This window comes from Giraffa tippelskirchi, chromosome 5, assembly GCF_054371585.1.
Source record: "Giraffa tippelskirchi isolate mGirTip1 chromosome 5, T2T-mGirTip1v1.2.pri, whole genome shotgun sequence".
Lineage (NCBI taxonomy): Eukaryota > Metazoa > Chordata > Mammalia > Artiodactyla > Giraffidae > Giraffa > Giraffa tippelskirchi.
The window spans coordinates 167,982,758-168,002,634 of NC_137279.1; the positions used below are offsets into that span (position 1 = coordinate 167,982,758).

General features: G+C 39.5%; 1 protein-coding gene and 1 non-coding gene across 3 annotated transcripts in view; one reads left to right on the forward strand and one right to left on the reverse strand.

The window, feature by feature from the left end:
* The window catches only part of ZYG11A (zyg-11 family member A, cell cycle regulator), a 62,374-nt gene that overhangs the window by 30,526 nt on the left and 11,971 nt on the right, over window positions 1-19,877 (reverse strand). For both annotated transcript variants that reach the window (XM_081485272.1, XM_081485274.1), the window contains exons 2-3: window positions 17,876-18,041; window positions 8,241-8,992 (exon numbers count right to left, since the gene is read on the reverse strand). In XM_081485272.1, the coding sequence (XP_081341398.1) occupies window positions 8,241-8,992; window positions 17,876-18,041 (918 nt within the window). The remainder of the gene's footprint in view (window positions 1-8,240; window positions 8,993-17,875; window positions 18,042-19,877) is intronic.
* TRNAR-CCU (transfer RNA arginine (anticodon CCU)) lies at window positions 13,699-13,771 on the forward strand. Its single transcript has one exon. It is a non-coding gene; the product is annotated as a tRNA-Arg (tRNA).

Consider the following 19,877-nt stretch of genomic DNA (forward strand, 5'->3'; position numbering starts at 1 on the left):
CAAGACATACCACGAAGTAAAAAAAGCAAAGTACAGAGTACATGTACTATGCTACCTACTGTGTAAGAATGGAAATTTAAAAACCTAAATATATACGGCTTAATACTTCGACTATACTCTCAGTCAAGAGTGAAAAGAAAGAATTGCAAATATATCTTCAACTCTTTTTTAGTGGGTTTGTGTTTCAAAGTAGTATAGGTGAAGCAACTCTGAAACTATTTCATATGGGTTATAGGATTAAGGAAAACATGCTGAGGCTGTTGGAAGCCAAGGTTCTCCATGTGGAAAAGAGAGATACAAACACAGAATGTGGAAAGGCAAAGAACAATATAAAGATGGACATTTGTAAGTATCACTTTTAAACTTACTTTATCTGTTTCTTAGCTCTGTTTGATGAAATGGCTTAAACACACATCTAGCACTCAGATAGTGGTTTCCCACTAAAAGGAACCAGTGCTCTTGGGAGAAATGTCTAACTCTAAGGCCAAAACAGGGAAGTATATGAAGCCTAGAAAGTAAAGAAGGACTCAAAATAATAACAGTAATAATAGGGGCATGTAAAAACAGACACAGGAGCTCTCATTGGCCACCCTTTGACAAACTGAGCATCAAAATAATTAACAACAGCAATGAATTATAAATCATTGAAAACAACAGGAATCAATGAGTTCATATTGAAGATATGTTAGACTTGTTAAATGTTTTGAATAAAAAGAAGAGCTGGAAAAAAAAAAGGAGAGTTAGAGTTGCAAAATCATCACTTTGCAACCACTGCAGTAAAGAATGGTTCGGGTAAGCATCATCAATGGATTTAAATCTAGATCAGAAAGTCTGATGAGGGCCAGGATACTGGCATAGTCTTCTAATATCTTATACATCCCTCATTAGTTTCAAAAGGAAAAATATTATCTATGTAGGGTAGAAACAGTACAAGAGTATATAGATAATATTTTATCTGCACCTGGATATTTTACCTAGTACCTGAACAATACTTTGACCAAGTGATGAAAATTAACATCATCAATGAGGAGCACTCTGTGCTTTATACTGTAATACACTTGACCTCTATGGACAGAGGTTCATGACATTGTACAGGAGACAGGGATCAAGAAAATCCCCATGGAAAAGAAATGCAAAAAAGCAAAATGGCTGTCTGAGGAGGCCTTACAGATAGCTGGGAAGAGAAGAGAAGCGAAAAGCAAAGGAGAAAAGGAAAGATATTCTCATCTGAATGCAGAGTTCCAAAGAATAGCAAGGAGAGATAAGAAAGCCTTCCTCAGTGATCAGTGCAAACAAATAGAGGAAAACAACAGATTGGGAAAGACTAGAGATCTCTTCAAGAAAATTAGAGATACCAAGGGAACATTTCACGCAAAGATAGGCTCGATAAAGGACAGAAATGGTATGGACCTAACAGAAGCAGAAGATATTAAGAAGAGGTGGCAAGAATACACAGAGGAACTGTACAAAAAAGATCTTCACGACACAGATAATCACGATGGTGTGATCACTCACCTAGAGCCAGACATCTTGGAATGTGAAGTCAAGTGGGCCTTAGAAAGCATCACTACGAACAAAGCTAGTGGAGGTGATGGAATTCCAGTTGAGCTATTTCAATTCCTCAAAGGTGATGCTGTGAAAGTGCTGCACTCGATATGCCAGCAAATCTGGAAAACTCAGCAGCGGCCACAGGACTGGAAGAGGTCAGTCTTCGTTCCAATCCCAAAGAAAGGCAATGCCAAAGAATGCTCAAACTACCGCACAATTGCACTCATCTCACATGCTAGTAAAGTAATGCTCAAAATTCTCCAAGCCAGGCTTCAGCAATACGTGAATTGTGAACTTCCAGATGTTCAAGCTGGTTTTAGAAAAGGCAGAGGAACCAGAGATCAAATTGCCAATATCCGCTGGATCATCAAAAAAGCAAGAGAGTTCCAGAAAAACATCTATTTCTGCTTTATTGACTATGCCAAAGCCTTTGACTGTGTGGATCACAATAAACTGTGGAAAATTCTGAGAGAGATGGGAATACCAGACCATCTGACCTGTCTCTTGAGAAACCTGTATGCAGGTCAGGAAGCAACAGTTAGAACTGGACATGGAACAACAGACTGGTTCCAAATAGGAAAAGGAGTACGTCAAGGCTGTATATTGTCCCCCTGCTTCTTTAACTTATATGCAGAGTACATCATGAGAAACGCTGGGCTGGAAGAAACACAAGCTGGAATCAAGATTGCCAGGAGAAATATCAATAACCTCAGATATGCGGATGACACCACCCTTATGGCAGAAAGTGAAGAAGAACTAAAGAGCCTCTTGATGAAGGTGAAGGAGGAGAGTGAAAAAGTTGGCTTAAAGCTCAACGTTCAGAAAACTAAGATCATGGCATCTGGTCCCATCACTCCATGGGAAATAGATGGGGAAACAGTGGAAACAGTGTCAGACTTTACTTTTTTGGGCTCCAGAATCACTGCTGATGGTGACTGCAGCCATGAAATTAAAAGACGCTTACTCCTTGGAAGGAAGGTTATGGCCAACCTAGATAGCATGTCTAAAAGCAGAGACATTACTTTGCCAACAAAAGTCCGTCTAGTCAAGGCTATGGTTTTTCCAGTGGTCATGTATGGATGTGAGAGTTGGACGGTGAAGAAAGCTGAGCGCCGCAGAATTGATGCTTTTGAACTGTGGTGTTGGAGAAGACTCTTGAGAGTCCCTTGGACTGCAAGGAGATCCAATCAATCCATCCTAAAGGAGATCAATCCTGGGTGTTCATTGGAAGGTCTGATGTTGAAGCTGAAACTCCAATACTTTGGCCACCTCATGCGAAGGGTTGACTCATTGGAAAAGACCCTAATGCTGGGTAGGATTGGGGGCGGGAGGAGAAGGGGACGACAGAGGATGAGATGGTTGGATGGCATCACCGACTCGATGAACATGGGTTTGGGTAGACTCCGGGAGTTGGTGATGGACAGAGAGGCCTGGCGTGCTGCAATTCATGGGGTCGCAGAGGGTCGGACATGACTGAGCGACTGAACTGAACTGAACACTTGAGAAGGGCACAATATCCCTTATGTGGTATTCTGGGTAGACCTAGAAGAATCTGAATTATGATGAACCATCAGACAAACCCAAAATGAGGAACATTCTTCAAAAAAGCAAACCAAACAGTGTAACTTTGTATTCTTCAAAAACATCAATGTAATGAAGAAAAGGAAGGACAATGACAACTGAGGCTTTCCAGGTAGCCTGGAAATGCAGGAGACGCTAGTTTGATCCCTGGGTCAGAAAGGCTCCCTGGAGTAGGAAATGGCAACCCACTCTACTATTACTGCCTGGAAGATTCTGTGGACAGAGGAGCTTGGCAGGCTACAGTTCATGGGGTCATAAAGAGCTGGACATGACTAAGCACACATATGACAACTGAAGGTAAAAATAATCATGGACTAAAAGGAAAAATATTTTATAAACAGTGTTAAACTGGGAAAATCAACACTGGAAACATGTACAGTAGATTTTTACATAAAAGTATTGTATCAATGTTAAATTTCCTAAAATTTGACAGCTGCACTGTGGTCATCCTTGAGATTACCTTTGCTTTCAGAAGAGTCAAAGAGACTATCTTTCCTCTAGGAAATACAAACTAAAGTACATTAATGGGCAGAGGGGCATGTTGTATGCAACCCACCCTCAAGAAAAAAAGTGTGTGTGGGGACTTCCCTGGTGGTCCAGTGGCTAGACTTGGCACTCGCAATGCAAGGAACCTGGATTTGATCCCTGGTCAGGGGAGTAGATCCCACATGCTACAACTAAAGATCCCACATTCTACAACTAAGACCTAGCACAGCCAAATATGCGTGCGTGTGTGTGTGTGTGTGTGTGTGTGTGTGTATTAAAAATGGTGTGTATAGAGACAGAAAAGGGTAAGACAAATTTGGCAAGATGTTTAAAGTTAGTGATCTGCCACATTAAAAATTATTTCAAAACGGTTTTCAAGTACTGATCAACTGCGCAAGGATCTACACATTATTAACAATCTAAACAATGGATATAGTCTAGATTTTTAAGTTTTGGGATAGTCTAGATGTACGAGCTAAAAGAAAAACACAGGATAAGCCATTGTAAGACTAAGCAGAAGACCAGATAGCTGTTGCATCACCCTCTCTCTCTCCAGGGTTTCCTACAGATGCCAGTACAAAACAAATCTCATTCTTGAGACACCCCTCCAGTGGATCAGTAAGGATTTCCTAGCAAATGAAAATGTTATATGGTTCTTAGGACTAATGGTGGGTGCCCTTTCCACCCATTTTAAAGAAATTAAGTACACGCTGCCCACTCTAACGTTCAGTTCAGTTCAGTCGCTCGGTCGTGTCCAACTCTTTGCGACCCCATAAACTGCAGCATGCCAGGCCTCTCTGTCTATCACCAACTCCCGGAGTCTACCGAAACCCATGTCCATCGAGTCAGTGATGCCATCCAACCATCTCATCCTCTGTCGTCCCCTTCTGCTCCCGCCCCCAATCCTACCCAGCATTAGGGTCTTTTCCAATGAGTCAACTCTTCACATGAGGTGACCATAGTATTGGAGTTTCAGCTTCAACATCAGTCCTTCCAATGAACACCCAGGATTGATCTCCTTTAGAATGGACTGACTGGATCTCCTTGCAGTCCAAGAGACTCTCAAGAGTCTTCTCCAACACCACAGTTCAAAAGCATCAATTCTGCGGCGCTCAGCTTTCTTCACCGTCCAACTCTCACATCCATACATGACCACTGGAAAAACCATAGCCTTGACTAGACGGACTTTTGTTGGCAAAGTAATGTCTCTGCTTTTAAATATGCTATCTAGGTTGGTCATAACCTTCCTTCCAAGGAGTAAGCATCTTTTAATTTCATGGCTGCAATCACCATCTGCAGTGATTTTGGAGCCCAAAAAAATAAAGTCTGACACTGTTTCCACTGTTTCCCCATCTATTTCCCATGAATATGAAGACCTACATGACCTTCTAGAACTAACACCCAAAAAAGATGTCCTTTTCATAATAGGGGACTGGAATGCAAAAGCAGGAAGTCAAGAAACACCTGGCGTAACAGGCAAATTTGGCTTTGGAGTACAGAATGAAGCAGGGCAAAGGCTAATAGAGTTTTGCCAAGAGAACGCAATGGTAATAGCAAACACCCTCTTCCAACAACACAAGAGAAGACTCTACACGTGGACATCACCAGATGGTCAACACCGAAATCAGATTGATTATATTCTTTGCAGCCAAAGATGGAGAAGCTCTATACAGTCAGCAAAAACAAGACCAGGAGCAGACTGTGGCTCAGATCATGAACTGCTTATTGCCAAATTCAGACTTAAATTGAAGAAAGCAGGGAAAACCACTAGTCCATTCAGGTATGACCTAGATCAAATCCCTTATGAGTATACAGTAGAAGTGACAAACAGATTTAAGGGACTAGATCTGATAGATAGAGTGCCTAATGAACTATGGACAGAGGTTTGTGACATTGTACAGGAGACAGGGATCAAGACAATCCCCATGGAAAAGAAATGCAGAAAAGCAAAATGGCTGTCTGAGGAGGCCTTACAGATAGCTGGGAAGAGAAGAGAAGTGAAAAGCAAAGGAGAAAAGGACAGATATTCCCATCTGAATGCAGAGTTCCAAAGAATAGCAAGGAGACATAAGAAAGCCTTCCTCAGCGATCAATGCAAAGAAATAAGAGGAAAACAACTAGAGATCTCTTCAAGAAAATGAGATATGCCCAAGGAACATTTCGTGCAAAGATAGGCTCGATAAAGGACAGAAATGGTATGGACCTAACAGAAGCAGAAGATATTAAGAAGAGGTGGCAAGAATACACAGAGGAACTGTACAAAAAAGATCTTCACAACCCAGATAATCACGATGGTGTGATCACTCACCTAGAGCCAGACATCCTGGAATATGAAGTCAAGTGGGCCTTAAAAAGCATCACTACGAACAAAGCTAGTGGAGGTGATGGAATTCCAGTTGAGCTATTTCAAATCCTCAAAGGTGATGCTGTGAAAGTGCTGCACTCGATATGCCAGCAAATCTGGAAAACTCAGCAGCGGCCACAGGACTGGAAGAGGTCAGTCTTCGTTCCAATCCCAAAGAAAGGCAATGCCAAAGAATGCTCAAACTACCGCACAATTGCACACATCTCACATGCTAGTAAAGTAATGCTCAAAATTCTCCAAGCCAGGCTTCAGCAATACGTGAACCGTGAACTTCCAGATGTTCAAGCTGGTTTTAGAAAAGGCAGAGGAACCAGAGATCAAACTGCCAATATATGCTGGATCATCGAAAAAGCAAGAGAGTTCCAGAAAAACATCTATTTCTGCTTTATTGACTATGCCAAAGCCTTTGACTGTGTGGATCACAATAAACTGTGGGAAATTCTGAAAGAGATGGGAATACCAGACCATCTGACCTGTCTCTTGAGAAACCTGTATGCAGGTCAGGAAGCAACAGTTAGAACTGGACATGGAACAACAGACTGGTTCCAAATAGGAAAAGGAGTACGTCAAGGCTGTATATTGTCACCCTGCTTATTTAACTTATATGCAGAGTACATCATGAGAAACGCTGGGCTGGAAGAAACACAAGCTGGAATCAAGATTGCCGGGACAAATATCAATAACCTCAGATATGCAGATGACACCACCCTTATGGCAGAAAGTGAAGAAGAACTAAAGAGCCTCTTGATGAAAGTGAAAGAGGAGAGTGAAAATGTTGGCTTAAAGCTCAACGTTCAGAAAACTAAGATCATGGCATCTGTCCCATCACTCTAACATTAGGTACAAGAAAATAACACATACCTGTTCTGTTAGAAGGTTTTCACTAACACTTAATTTTATCCATTTTAAGTAAACTTTTGAGGAACCCAAACAACAAAAATACTTAGTATATTTTGCATCTGATTTGAAAAATACATATTTCTCTTAAATGTAAGATTTTCTGAAACATACCTTTTAAACTTACCATACCTTACATTCCACTAAGTCTGGATTAAGATCTTTAGAGTTTCTTAGTACTGGGAAGATTGTGGTCTCTCCTCTCCCTCCCCCAAAATATCCAACACTGTATACAATGCATTATTTAACATTTTCAAAATAAACTAACCTTACATGTGTACCAGATGAAGTTTACTGAAAGAAAACTTGTCTCATTTACTTTTGGTGTACTGGCTTTGATAGTATCTTAACTACATGCATAATCTCTCTACAGAATATTCTAGCACTTGGCAATACTACTGTATATATCATGAACTGATGTGTTAAAAATCTTTTTTTTTTTAAACTGCTGTGGTTCCTTTGATCATTGTGACACTAAGTGCCATTAACCTGAAACGGGCCTAGGTGTACATTCTTGGTAAACAATTCTCTACTATACACATTTAATCTGAAAGCTCAAATTATCTCTCTATTTGTAGTCTAATGATGCAACTGATAGCTTCATGGCTTCATTAAAAAGTCATTTAAAATTAAAAAACTCTAAGACACAATTGCTATTTTTAAATCAAAAGAATACAGTGTGAAAACAACTAATAACTGCAAATCACTTTACTCTCACCCTAGTAAAAATTACATAAATCATTGTTTTTAAAGGGTTCTTTTGAAGTCGTAATTCTGAACTTTGGCTCCACAATGGAATTACTTAATGCCCAGGCCAAACCCCAGACCAGTTACATTGGAATCTCTAGGGAATAGGCCACAAGCATCAGTGTATTTTAAAACTTCCAAAGTGATTAGGATGTACAACTGAGGTAGAAAGCCACTGTTTTTAAAATGTATTCTAGGACATAAATATTTAAATATATGCTCTTTTAAAAACAGCACCACTAGAGCACCATTTAATAGTTGTATGACTGTGGATAAATAGCTTAACCTCCTCATCTGTAAAATGGGAGGATTAAAATAGAAAGCAATGTGCAAAACATTACAACTGGCATGTAAGAGGTAATGTATAAATAGCTCTGCTTGTCGTTATCACGCTAGACTGGAAGACATTGGAGGCTAGGGCTCTATCTTGTTTAAGGTTATATTTTCACAGCCTCATACCACATAGTAGCTACACAATAATTCTTAATCCTTAAACTCCTTAAGAATTTTTAATCTGTCTTTGTAACCCGAATGCCTAGTACAGATTCTGATACACAAAGAAAGCTTAATAATGTTCTGAACAAATGAAACAAACTTATTTCAGAAAAGAACGAACCCTCAAGCCTTCCTTTGCAGAAAAGAAGTCAGAATAACCAGCATCTGTAGCCAACAGTCCCAAAAATTGCATCGCAGGCCGTTGTTGTATAAATAGTTCCACAGCTCCATCAGTGATGTAACTATTCCCAGAAATGTCCAGGGACTCAATATTAGGCAGAATATCTTTCTGCTGTAGCAAATGAAAAGCTAGATCTGACTTGAGTTGCCTGTGATCAGAAATATCAAGGTGAAGCAGACATTTAAGTTCTTTAATGACTGCAAGAATCTGTGGTTTGGTCATGGTCAGACATTTTAGATAGTGCATTGTAAGAGATCTGAGTCGATCCTTACAGGTAAGGAGTGCAGAGATGTTAGTGACCGGAGTATTAGAGATATCCAAGCTTTCTAGTTTTGGTAACTGTGAAACATTAGCCAGGTCTTCACTATGAAAACAAACATTGCTAACGCTTAAAACGCGAAGACCAGTGAGCTGACCAAAGAGCAACAGTCTTGAATCTCGAGGGATGCTTGCTGAGTTCAAGATGAGACGTCGGAAGTTTTCTCGGATCCAGCTATTGCTGCAGAGTCCACTTAGGATGTCTGGGATTGAGAGGTGAGTGTGTATTGCAGTAGCATCCAGTTCAATGAGTTTGTGATGGCAGAAGGCTTTTAGGAATGCAGCTGTGGATATCTTAGCTTTCTGAATGTTGACCAGCTTCAGTTTCATTTGGTTGCCTTGGAAAATGCTTGCTGTTCTATCAGTCAGCTTGCCTATAAGAGAACCAGAACCAGCTTGTAATAACTAAATCTCATGCCTTTTCCAGGAGGCACTGTGGCCAGTAAACTTTGATAGATGCTAACAGTAACAATAATGACTACATTTACTGTTTATTCTGTGCTGAGCATTGTTCTAAACCCTTTACTCAGATTATCTCATTTACTCTTTAAAATAATATTGTTAAGGAATTATGATTATTACCATCTTACAGTTGAGGAAACTGAAGCTTAAAGAGGTTAAAGAACTTACTCAAGGTCAAAATGTGTGGCAGAATCAAGAATCAAAACCAATTTGACTACAGCGTCCACAGTTTTAACCACAGCAACCTTGTTCACTTGGGCTTCCCTGGTAGCTCAGCTGATAAAGAATCTGCCTGCAATGCAGGAGATCCCAGTTTGATTCTTGGCTCGCAAAAATCTGCTGGAGAAAGGATAGGCTACCCACTCCAGTACTCAGGGGCTTCCCTGGTGGCTCATATGGTAAAGAATCTGCCTGCAATGTGGGAGACCTGGGTTTGATCCCTGGGTTGGATCCCTGGGTTGGGAAGATCCCCTGGAGAAGGGAATAGCTACCCACTCCAGTACTCTGGCCTAGAGAATTCCATGGACAGAGGAGCCTGGCAGGCTACAGTCCATGGGGTCACAAAGAGTCGCAAATGAGTGACTTTTACTTCACTTCACTTCAACTTTGTTTACAGAAAAAAAAAAAAGACAAAATAAAAGAGTTATGTAAGTATAGGGCCTATAATATGCAAATAGCGCTAATGATTACTTTTAACCAAACTAGTGGATGACCTTTGGTAAGCAACTTATCTCTCTATGCCTCATTTTCCTCATCTGTAAAATGAATGGGTTATATTAGATTTCATTTAGAAACAACTTATTAATACTAAGCATCTTCTATGTGTCAGATTCCATATCAAGTAATAGGCATACAAGGTAATAAGACACCTGTGACCACAAAGAATTCAGTCTAGAAGCATGTTGGGCAAATAAGTGATTATAATAATATATTATATTCAGTGGTGATTTGTACCAGATATTGAATACAGGTGAGATTAATATCAGGGCAGGTTTTTAAGGCTGAATATCAGTTACCCAAGGGGAAGGGGAAGGGTGGAAGAACACAACAAAGACATGGAGGCACAGAACGTCAGATTACTCAGAATGGCCCTATGTGGTCAGTGCTACTGGACCACAGTGTACAAGGGGAGGCCTGGGTGGAAATGAGTGGAGAGGAAGGTAAAAGGCAGATGGGGCCTGTAAACAAAGCCAGGAAACTCACGCACTCTGTAAACAAAAATGAAAAACTCAAAATTTTAAAGCAAAAAATGAATGGTTATAATATATTTTTATAAAGACCAATTATGTGCGATGATACAAAAGAATTAAGATGGTGTTTGATGGGAGTAGGATGGGGCAAGAGATTATTAATGATTTTAATGATGAGAGATGAAAGTTTAAACTGACAGAACACAGCAGTTGAATGGATTAGGGTTAAGAACTGAGGGAAAAGGTATATAAGCTGATTCACAAGTCCCCAGTCTGAGTTGGGCTATGCTACCAACATAGGAAAAAGGAAACCTCAATACTCAAGGCTTTCAGGAAGAACTGCTTCCCACGCAGTTCAGTTGGTAACGAATCTGCCTGCAATGGTGGAGACCTGGGTTCTATTCCTGGGTCAGGAAGATCTCCTGGAGAAGAAAATGGCAACCCACTCCAGTATTCTTGCCTATAGAATGCCATGGACAGAGGAGCCTGGCAGACTACAGTCCATAGTGTTGCAGAGTCGAACACGACTTACTGCTATCTTTCTTTCTTATTCAAGAAATATCAAGTGCTATGCTACATGCTAAGAATAGTGAATGAGACAGACATGATTCCTGCCATAATGGGGTTTTTTCACATCCTAGAAGAACACAGATACAAAAGAATATAAAACAAGCAAAATACTATTAACATTAAAAATGTAGTAAGGGTTCTAAAGGAAACAAACAAGACTATAATACAGGAGTGGGGAAAATGAGAAGGAAGACAAGAATCTTCTCTTTCGGTGCAGTATGAGGAGGTGACATTTAAGCTGAGACAAAAAGGATGTGAAAGGCAAAGGTAGCTGTCATTCCAGATAGAGGGGCAGGCTAAAGCCCTGATAAGAGAAACAGTTCTGATAGGTTATCAACAGAGGCAAGAGTCAGTCAGACCTTGTAGGTCAGGGTAAATAACTGGCATTTTATCCTAAGTACAAAGAGAAGACTTTAAAGAGTGGCAAAAGTGCAGACAGATCTGATTAAAATATAGAGGACTATTCTCCACTATATGGCAGAGCTTGGTGATGGGCAAAATTAAAGGTAAGAAAACCACTTGGGAGACCAGGGGAGAAGAAAGAGAAAGGTGTCACTGACAGGGGCTAAGAGGAAAAGGTGGCACAGATGGTAAAGAATCTGCCTGCAATGCAGGAGGCCTGGGTTTGATCCCTAGGTCAGGAAGATCCCCTGGAGAAGACAATGGATACCCACTGTGGTATTCTTGCTTGGAGAATTCCACGGACAGAGGAGCCTGGCAGGCTACAGTCCATGGTGTCGCAAAGAGTCGGACACTAACATTTGACCTGATTGAGGAGAAGAACACTTGAGATATGTACTCTGAAGGCAGAAAATGTGTCAAAAGCATCAAGGATAGAGGTGGGGGGGGATGAAAAATGACTCCTAAGTCACTGAACAACTAGATAGATGGCCAAGTCATCTTGAGATGGGAGGAAATGGCAGGGTAGCAGACGCTGTGACGTGACACAAGCCCACATTTAAAAATAAATGACTGGGACTTCCAGCAGCTAAGAACCTGCCTTTGAATGCAGGGGATGCAGGTTCGATCCCTGGTCGGTGAACTAAGATGTCAATGTTGAGGGGCAACTAACCCCACAAGCTCCAACTACTGATCCCATGCACCCCAATTAGAGAGCCTGCATGCCACAACTACAGAGCCCTTGCACTCTGGAGTCCACACATCACGACTAGAGAGAAGCCCAAAGCCCATAATGAAGAGCTAAGACCTGATGCAGCCATAAATAAATAAATAAATGCCTTAAAAAAAAAAAAAAGAAAGGATTTACTACTTGAGCTGCTGGAATTGCCACCAATGGACGGCCCTCATCTATGCAGAATGCATCAGCTGAAAAGAGTTGCTTCACCCATGGTCATATCACTTTCTCATGGAAACCCACATCCAAAGACTGTGTTGGTAAGTACAAAGATCCAGCCCTTACACCTTAACGAAACACAGATCTGAGTAGTTATTCTACCTTTAGGACCTTCCACAAAATCAGCCAAGGTCTTCTCGATTCTATATATTTTAAATCCAAAAGAGTGAAGCATAAACATTTGGAATTAATCAGAATAGAGAATGGCATTTAAAACAAAGAATGTAAGAAGAAAAGGAACAAGGACCAACTACCAAAAAGCATCTACAATTAAGATCATATAGCTTCTGCACTGTCCTTCAAGGGAAGCTAGATGGGCAGAAAGATAAGCAGCAGATACTGAAGTAGAAGAAAACCAAAAGAACAGGATGATTCAACAGCCTAGATAAGAGTTAGAAGATACCTGGCTATGTTTTATATGGTTCTGGAGCTTCGAATAAAGACCTGCACTGAAAACTCTGGGAAATTCAAGTAGCAGTGGTAGCTAAACCAAAGAAGATTATCCAGGGAGTATACAAAGTGAGAAAATATACAAAGCTTCCCAAGACGGAAACTTGAGGAACATAAAACAACACATATATAAAGAAAAGCATACAAAGGAAAGTGTGGAACAGTAACCAAGGATAAAAAACAGAAAAACAAAGCTACTCCAAACCAGGAAGGTTGAGAGTAATAAACACTAAGTCAAACATACAAAAAAACCCTGATGATTTAATAAATCTAGGTAGGTAATTATCATCAATGGTCACCAAAAGTGAAAAACCAGACAATCAGACTTTATTAACACCCGTAAGAAGTATAATGCAGAAGGAAATGGCAACCCACTCCAGTATTCTTACCTGGAGAACTGCCATGGACAGAAGAGCCTGGCAGGCTCCAGTCCATGGGGTTTGTGAAGAGTCAGACACAACTGAAGCAACTGAGGACAAGAAGTACAAACATCACTACCAAACATCAAACTTGAATTTGATCAAGCCTCTACCTCTAATTTTCAATGTACAGGAATTACAAGAATCAGATAAATATGTCAAATCATAGCACAAACAATGGAAAAGTCCAGATTGTAGGATACTGTACAAAACAAACGACCAGTTTCTTTAAAGAAAGAAAATAACTGGAAATCCCAAAATATATGAAGATAAACATACTTCTAAATAACAGATGAATCAAGGGAAAAAAACCAAGAGAAACTACAAAATATTTTGAACTAAATGAAATAAGAACACAAATGACCCAAATCTATGGGACGCAGCAAAGGCAGTGCTAGGTGGGAAAGTTATAGCTGTGAATACATACATTAGTAAAGAAGATCTAAAATCAATAACCTAAGTTCCCACCTTAGGAAACTAGAAAAAGAAGAACAAATTAAATCCAAAGTAAGCAGAAGAAAAGAAGTAAGAATGAGAGCAGAAGGCGTAACATCAGCAACATGGCAGAGTGAAACACTACTGGGAGCTCTCAGCTCCGACCTATTAGGTTGGTGCAAAAGTAATTGAGGCGAACTTCCCTGGTGGTCCAGTGGCTAAGACTCTGCACTCCTGATGCAGGAGGCCTGGGTTCGATCCCTAGCCAGGGAACTAGATTCCACATGCCACAACTAAGATCTGGTGAAGCCAAATAACTAAGGTGAATATTTCTTAAAAAAAAAAAAGTGAGGTTTTACATTGTTGAACTTTGCCATTTGATATTGGGATACATTCTTAAATAAATGTGGTTACATCATTTTAATGTGCCTTTCTCACTTTATGTTTTTTGCTAATGACTTATTACATGCTGTTTCAGTTCAATTCAGTTCAGTTCAGTTCAGTCGCTCAGTCATGTCCAACTCTTTGCAACCCCATGGACGGCAGCACATCAGGCTTCCCTGTCCATCATCAACTTCCGGAGCTTGCTCAAACTCACATCCATTGAGTCGGTGGTGCCATCCAATCATCTCATTCTCTGTCATCCCCTTCTCCTCCCGCCTTCAATCTTCCCCAGTATTAGGGTCTTTTCCAATGAGTCAGTTCTTCACATCAGGTGGCCAAAGTATTGGAGTTTCAGCTTCAACATCAGTCCTTCCAGTGAATATTCAGGACTGATTTCCTTTAGGATGGACTGGTTGGATCTCCTTGCAGTCCAAGGGACTCTCAAGAGTCTTCTCCAACACCACAGTTCAAAAGCATCAATTCTGCAGTGCTCAGCTTTCTTTATCATCCAACTCTCACATCCATACATGACTACTGGAAAAACTATAGCCTTGACTAGACGACCTTTGTTGGCAAAGTAATGTCTCTGCTTTTTAATATGCTATCTAGGTTGGTCATAAATTTTCTTCCAAGGAGCAAGCATCTTTTAATTTCATGGCTGCAGTCACCATCTGCAGTGATTTTGGAGCCCAAAAAAATAAAGTCTGTCACTGTTCCCACTGTTTCCACATTTATTTGCTGTGAAGTGATGGGACCAGATGCCATGATCTTAGTTTTCTGAATGCTGAGCTTTAAGTCAACTTTTTCACTCTCCTCAAGAGAGAAATGCTGAGCTTTAAGTCAACTTTTTCACTCTCCTCTTTCACTTTCATCAAGCGACTCTTTAGTTCTTCTTTGCTTTCTGCTATAAGGGTGGTGTCATATATGAGGTTATTGATATTTCTCCCAGCAATCTTGATTCCAGCTTGTGCTTCATCCAGCCCAGCATTTCTCATGCTGTTTATTGTTATTTATTTTAGACTACAGAAATGATGTTAGACAAAAAGCAAAACGAGCAATTTTCTTATTCAAGTTCAAAATGGACTGTAAAGCAGTGGAGACAACTCAGGCAACATCAACAACGCATTTGGCCCAGGAACTGATAACTAACGTACAATGCAGTGATGGTTCAAGAAGTTCTACAAAGAAGACAAGTGCCTTGAAGATGAGGAGTGTAGTAGCTGGCCATCAGAAGTTGACAATGACCAAATGAGAGCAATCATTGAAGCTGATCCTCTTAAAACTACATGAGAAGTGGCTGAAGAACTCAATGTTGACCATTCTGCGGTCATTTGGCATTTGAGGCAAATTGGAAAGGTGGAAAAGTTCGATAAGTGGGTGCCTCATGAGGTGACCGAAAATCAAAAAAAATAATTGTTTTGAAGTGTTTCCTTCTCTTGTTCCACCCAACAACAATGAACCATTTCTCTGACTGTAATTCCCAACCCCACGTCACACAACCAATGCTTCAAAAGTTGAACGAACTGGGCTACAAAGTTTTGCCTCATCCACCATATTCACCTGACTTCTCACTAACCAACTACCACGTCTTCAAGCATCTCGACAACTTTCTGCAGGGAAAATGCTTCCACAACCAACAGAGGCAGAAAATGCCTTCCAAGAGCTCACTGAATCCCAAAACACAGATTTGTATTCTACAGGAATAAAAAAACTTACTTCTTGTTGTAAAAACATATGTTGATTGTAATGGTTCCTTTTTTGATTAATAAAGATGTGTTTATTATAGAGCCTAGTTCTAATGATTTAAAATTCAGTCTGAAGAATTGCCATTACTTTTTCACCAACTTAATACAACCAATAAAACATTCACAATGCATACATAAACAACTCATGTAACTTAATATCAAGAAAACAAACAATTCTATTTAGAAATGGAAAGAAGACCCAAACAGACATTTCTCCAAAGACATGCATATGCCCAACAGGCACATGACAAGATGTGTGTGTTACATCCCTAATCACCAGGGAAATCCAAATCAAAACCAAAATGAGGTATCACCTCACACCCATCAGAATTGGTATCATCAAATAGAACTCAAATAACAAATGCTGGTGAGGAGGTGGAGAAAAGGAAAACCTCATGTACTGTTGGTGGGAATGTAAAAATTGGTGCAGCTACTGTGGAAAACAGTATGGAGTTTTCTCAAGAAAACTCAACTACCATATAACCAGCAATTCCACTCCTGGGTATATATAAAAGAAAAAGCAAAACACTGATCTGAAAAGATACATACATCCTAATGTTCACAGGAGCATTATTTACAACTGCCAAGAAATGGAAGCAATGTAAGTGTGCAGCAACAGATGAATGGATACCATCTATACAACGAATGTTAAAGGAGATTCTCTAGGCGGAAAACACAAGAGAAGAAAAAGACCTATAAAAACAATTTTTAAAATGGCAACAGGAACATACATATCAATAACAGATGAATGGATAAAAGAGGTATATGTGTACTTTTTATATTTATATTTTATATTGTGCTCAGTCGCGTCTGACTCTTTGTGACTCCATGAACTATAGCCCGCCAGGCTCCTCTTGTCTATGGAATTTTTCAGCAAGAATACTGGAATGGGTAGCCATTCCCTTCTCCAAGGGATCTTCCCAACCCAGGGATCAAATCCGGGTCTCTTGTATTGAAGGCAGATTCTTTACTGTCTGAGCCACCAGGGAAACCAATTAGCTATTAGGGAAATGCACATAAAAATCACAATAGATACCCAGCAGAATAGCTATAATCAAAGTCATTAGATAATAAGTTTTGGTAAGGATGTGGAGAAATTTGAACTCTTCTGTTCCAACTCCTGGTGGGAACATAAAACGGTACAGCTACTTTGGGAAAGAATTTGAAGTTCTTCAAAAAGTTAAACACAAAGCTACCACTTAACCCAGCAATTCCACTCCTGGGTATACACCCAAAGATATAAAAGCATATATCCACACATACAAATGTGTACACTAATGTTTATAGAAGCATTAATCATAACAGCCAAAATGTATAATAAAAATAACACAGGGACTTCCCTGGCAGTCCAGTAGTTAAGATTCTGCCTTCCAGTGCAAAGGGTGAGGGTTCAGTCCCTGGTCTGGGAGCTACAATCCCACACATCTTGTGGTTGAAAAAGCAAAACATAAAACAGAAGCAATATTGTAACAAATTCAATAAAGACTTTAAAAATGGCCCATGTTAAAAAAAATCTTAAAAAAAAAACCCTAATGTTCATCAACCGAGAAACAAATAAAATATCAATACAATGGAATATTACAGAGCCATAAAGATTCAGTAGTAGTTGATGTTACAACATGGATGAACCTTGACAATATTATGCTAAATGAAAGAAGCAAGACACAATATGTCACATATTAAATGATTCCATTTAACACTAAATGTTCAGAAAAGGCAAATCCATAGAGGTAGAAAGTAGATTAGTGACTGCTAAGAATTATAGGGGGATAAATAAGGGGTTTTTTTTTTGAGGTGATGAAAACTGACTGTGACGATGGCTGCACAAATCTGTGAATATGCTAAAAAAAATAACTGAACTATATACTTTAAACAGATGAATTATACACTATGTGAATTTTATCTCAATCATGTGTTACTCTCCAAAATTTTTCATTAAGAAAACACTAACATAGCAAACACAGCCCTTTGAAAGCCCTACTACAGAAGGAAGTAAAGGAAAAAATTTTAAAGGTTCATATTCACAATCAAAAGAATGGGAGATGAGACTATAGCAATAGCAGAACAAGCCTAGAAGGAAGATAATTTTCATCAAGGGATCCCAGAAAGATTCTGAGAATCAACATCCACACAAATTTCTATATTTCTCAGCGGGTTGTTGAGAGGAACAAAACAGAATTAGATGCAAAAGTGCTTTTCAAACAGTAAAGTGCTATAAATGTACACAGTAAAGTGGTCTTATCATTACCTTGCCAAGTCATCATCCCAACGAATCGATCAGCTAATTCCTGAGGGAAACGCCAATGCTCCGGAAGACAAAGTGTTCCATCAGATCTTTCAGAACACAATTTCCCCAGGTTAGCAACCAGGACTTTCAGGCATATGTTGACCAAAGAGTAGGGAGATGCCTCCTCCTAGCAAACAAACCCCAAACAAACAAACTTGTTACAACACATCTACAAAAACTCAACATAAAATGATCATGTTATACATGAGGATATCTTAAGAGACATTCTTCCCATTCTAATGATTTATATGTAATGAAACCACCTTATTCCAATTATCAACCATGTGGAAGATTTTTACCTGTTGTAGCTTCTGTTGTATATTTTTAAAAAAATAAGTTCTCTCAATCCTTCACTTATCTCCTATTCTGTGCCAGCCCCTGAGAATACAGGGATGAGTAAGATATAGCTCTAATCCTTTTGGACCAAACAGTTTAGTAGAGAATACATACAATAAATCTGATAATTTCAATACAACACAAGGAACTAAACAAGTAGAAATCATATAGTTATTTATTCAGCAAATATTTATTCAGTGACTACTACATGCCAGAGGATAAGAAGGTCTGCCCATTCCCACCCTCAAAAGTGTTCACACTATAAAAGACTGTTGTAATAAGGAGGCTGTAGAAGAATACAAACTGAGAGATATAAGACATCTTCTCTAAGAGACTGACATTTGTTCATTCAACAAACATTTGGAAGGCATGGCATTCAGACATAAAGAGAGCGATAAGCCAGGGATTGCCATCTTTGTCAAAAGTTTCAACATGCAATACATTCAATGACCTCCACACCACTTTTTACTGAATAAATTCCCTCCATAGTCCAAAGTACAGATTAGTCCTTCATAAATATCCTCAACTCCTTGTTTCTTCTCCTCCATCATACTCTTCAGACATTCTCCTGGAAGAACTTCGCTATTCACCTTTTTTTATGGCAACACCCAGCAGCTAATCCTCTATGAAGAGGGGAAGATTCACACAACATACTCTGTCATGGAAACTTCATGAACATTAACTTCAAATGAGCCCTAAGTAGCTGAAATCATTCAGTCTCCTTAGACAGGGCACTCTCCCACTATCAAGCAACAATTACTTCATGCCTTCTACTTGTTCCTCAAACCCATCTCACGCTGATATCAAAATCTGATCCACTTCAGTGAAATAAATGAAGCCACCTCCCCATCAAATTTAGCTCAAAACTGCATGCATCTTTTCCTTGGTCTCCTCTTCTATGGAAAACATGCAAATCCTTGCACAGACCAACACTTCCACATGTGTTGGCTGGATTTCATCCCTCCTGTCTTGGCTCCTCCTGTTGTTTCTTCATTTATGCACATCTTCAAACTATCCTTCTCAAATGGATAATTCTTTATTTTCCTGGCTGTGCCCTGCAGCTTGCGGGATCTTTACTTTCCCGTCCAGGAACCGAACCTAAGTCTGTGCGCTGAAAGCACCGAGTGCTAACCAACAGGCCACCAGCGAATTCCCATAAAATAGATCATTCTTATATAATTTATGCTCCATTATTTGCTTTAAAAACAAAAACCTTCTGTTGACTCCCATATCCTCTTCAGTTACTCTTCTTCATAACCAAATTTCTCCAGTAAGTTTACTCTGATTTACTCTGAATACTGTACTATCTTCTTATTCATTGTTTTTCTTTTAATTGTAGTATAATTTATACATGGCAAAAAAAATTATTTTGGTATACAGTTAGTTCAATGACTTTTGATGAATCCATACAGTTGGGTACTACCACCATAATAAAGATATAGAACAGTTCCATAATCCAGAAATTGTCCAGTGTCCCTTTGTAGACAATCCCTCTTACCAATCCCAAGCAACTACTCCTCTTTGCTCTGTCTCCAGTGTCTTGCCTTTTCCAAAATGTCATATAAACAGAATCATTAAGTAACTAGGCCTTTCAAATCTGACTTCTTTCATTTTGCATAATGCATTT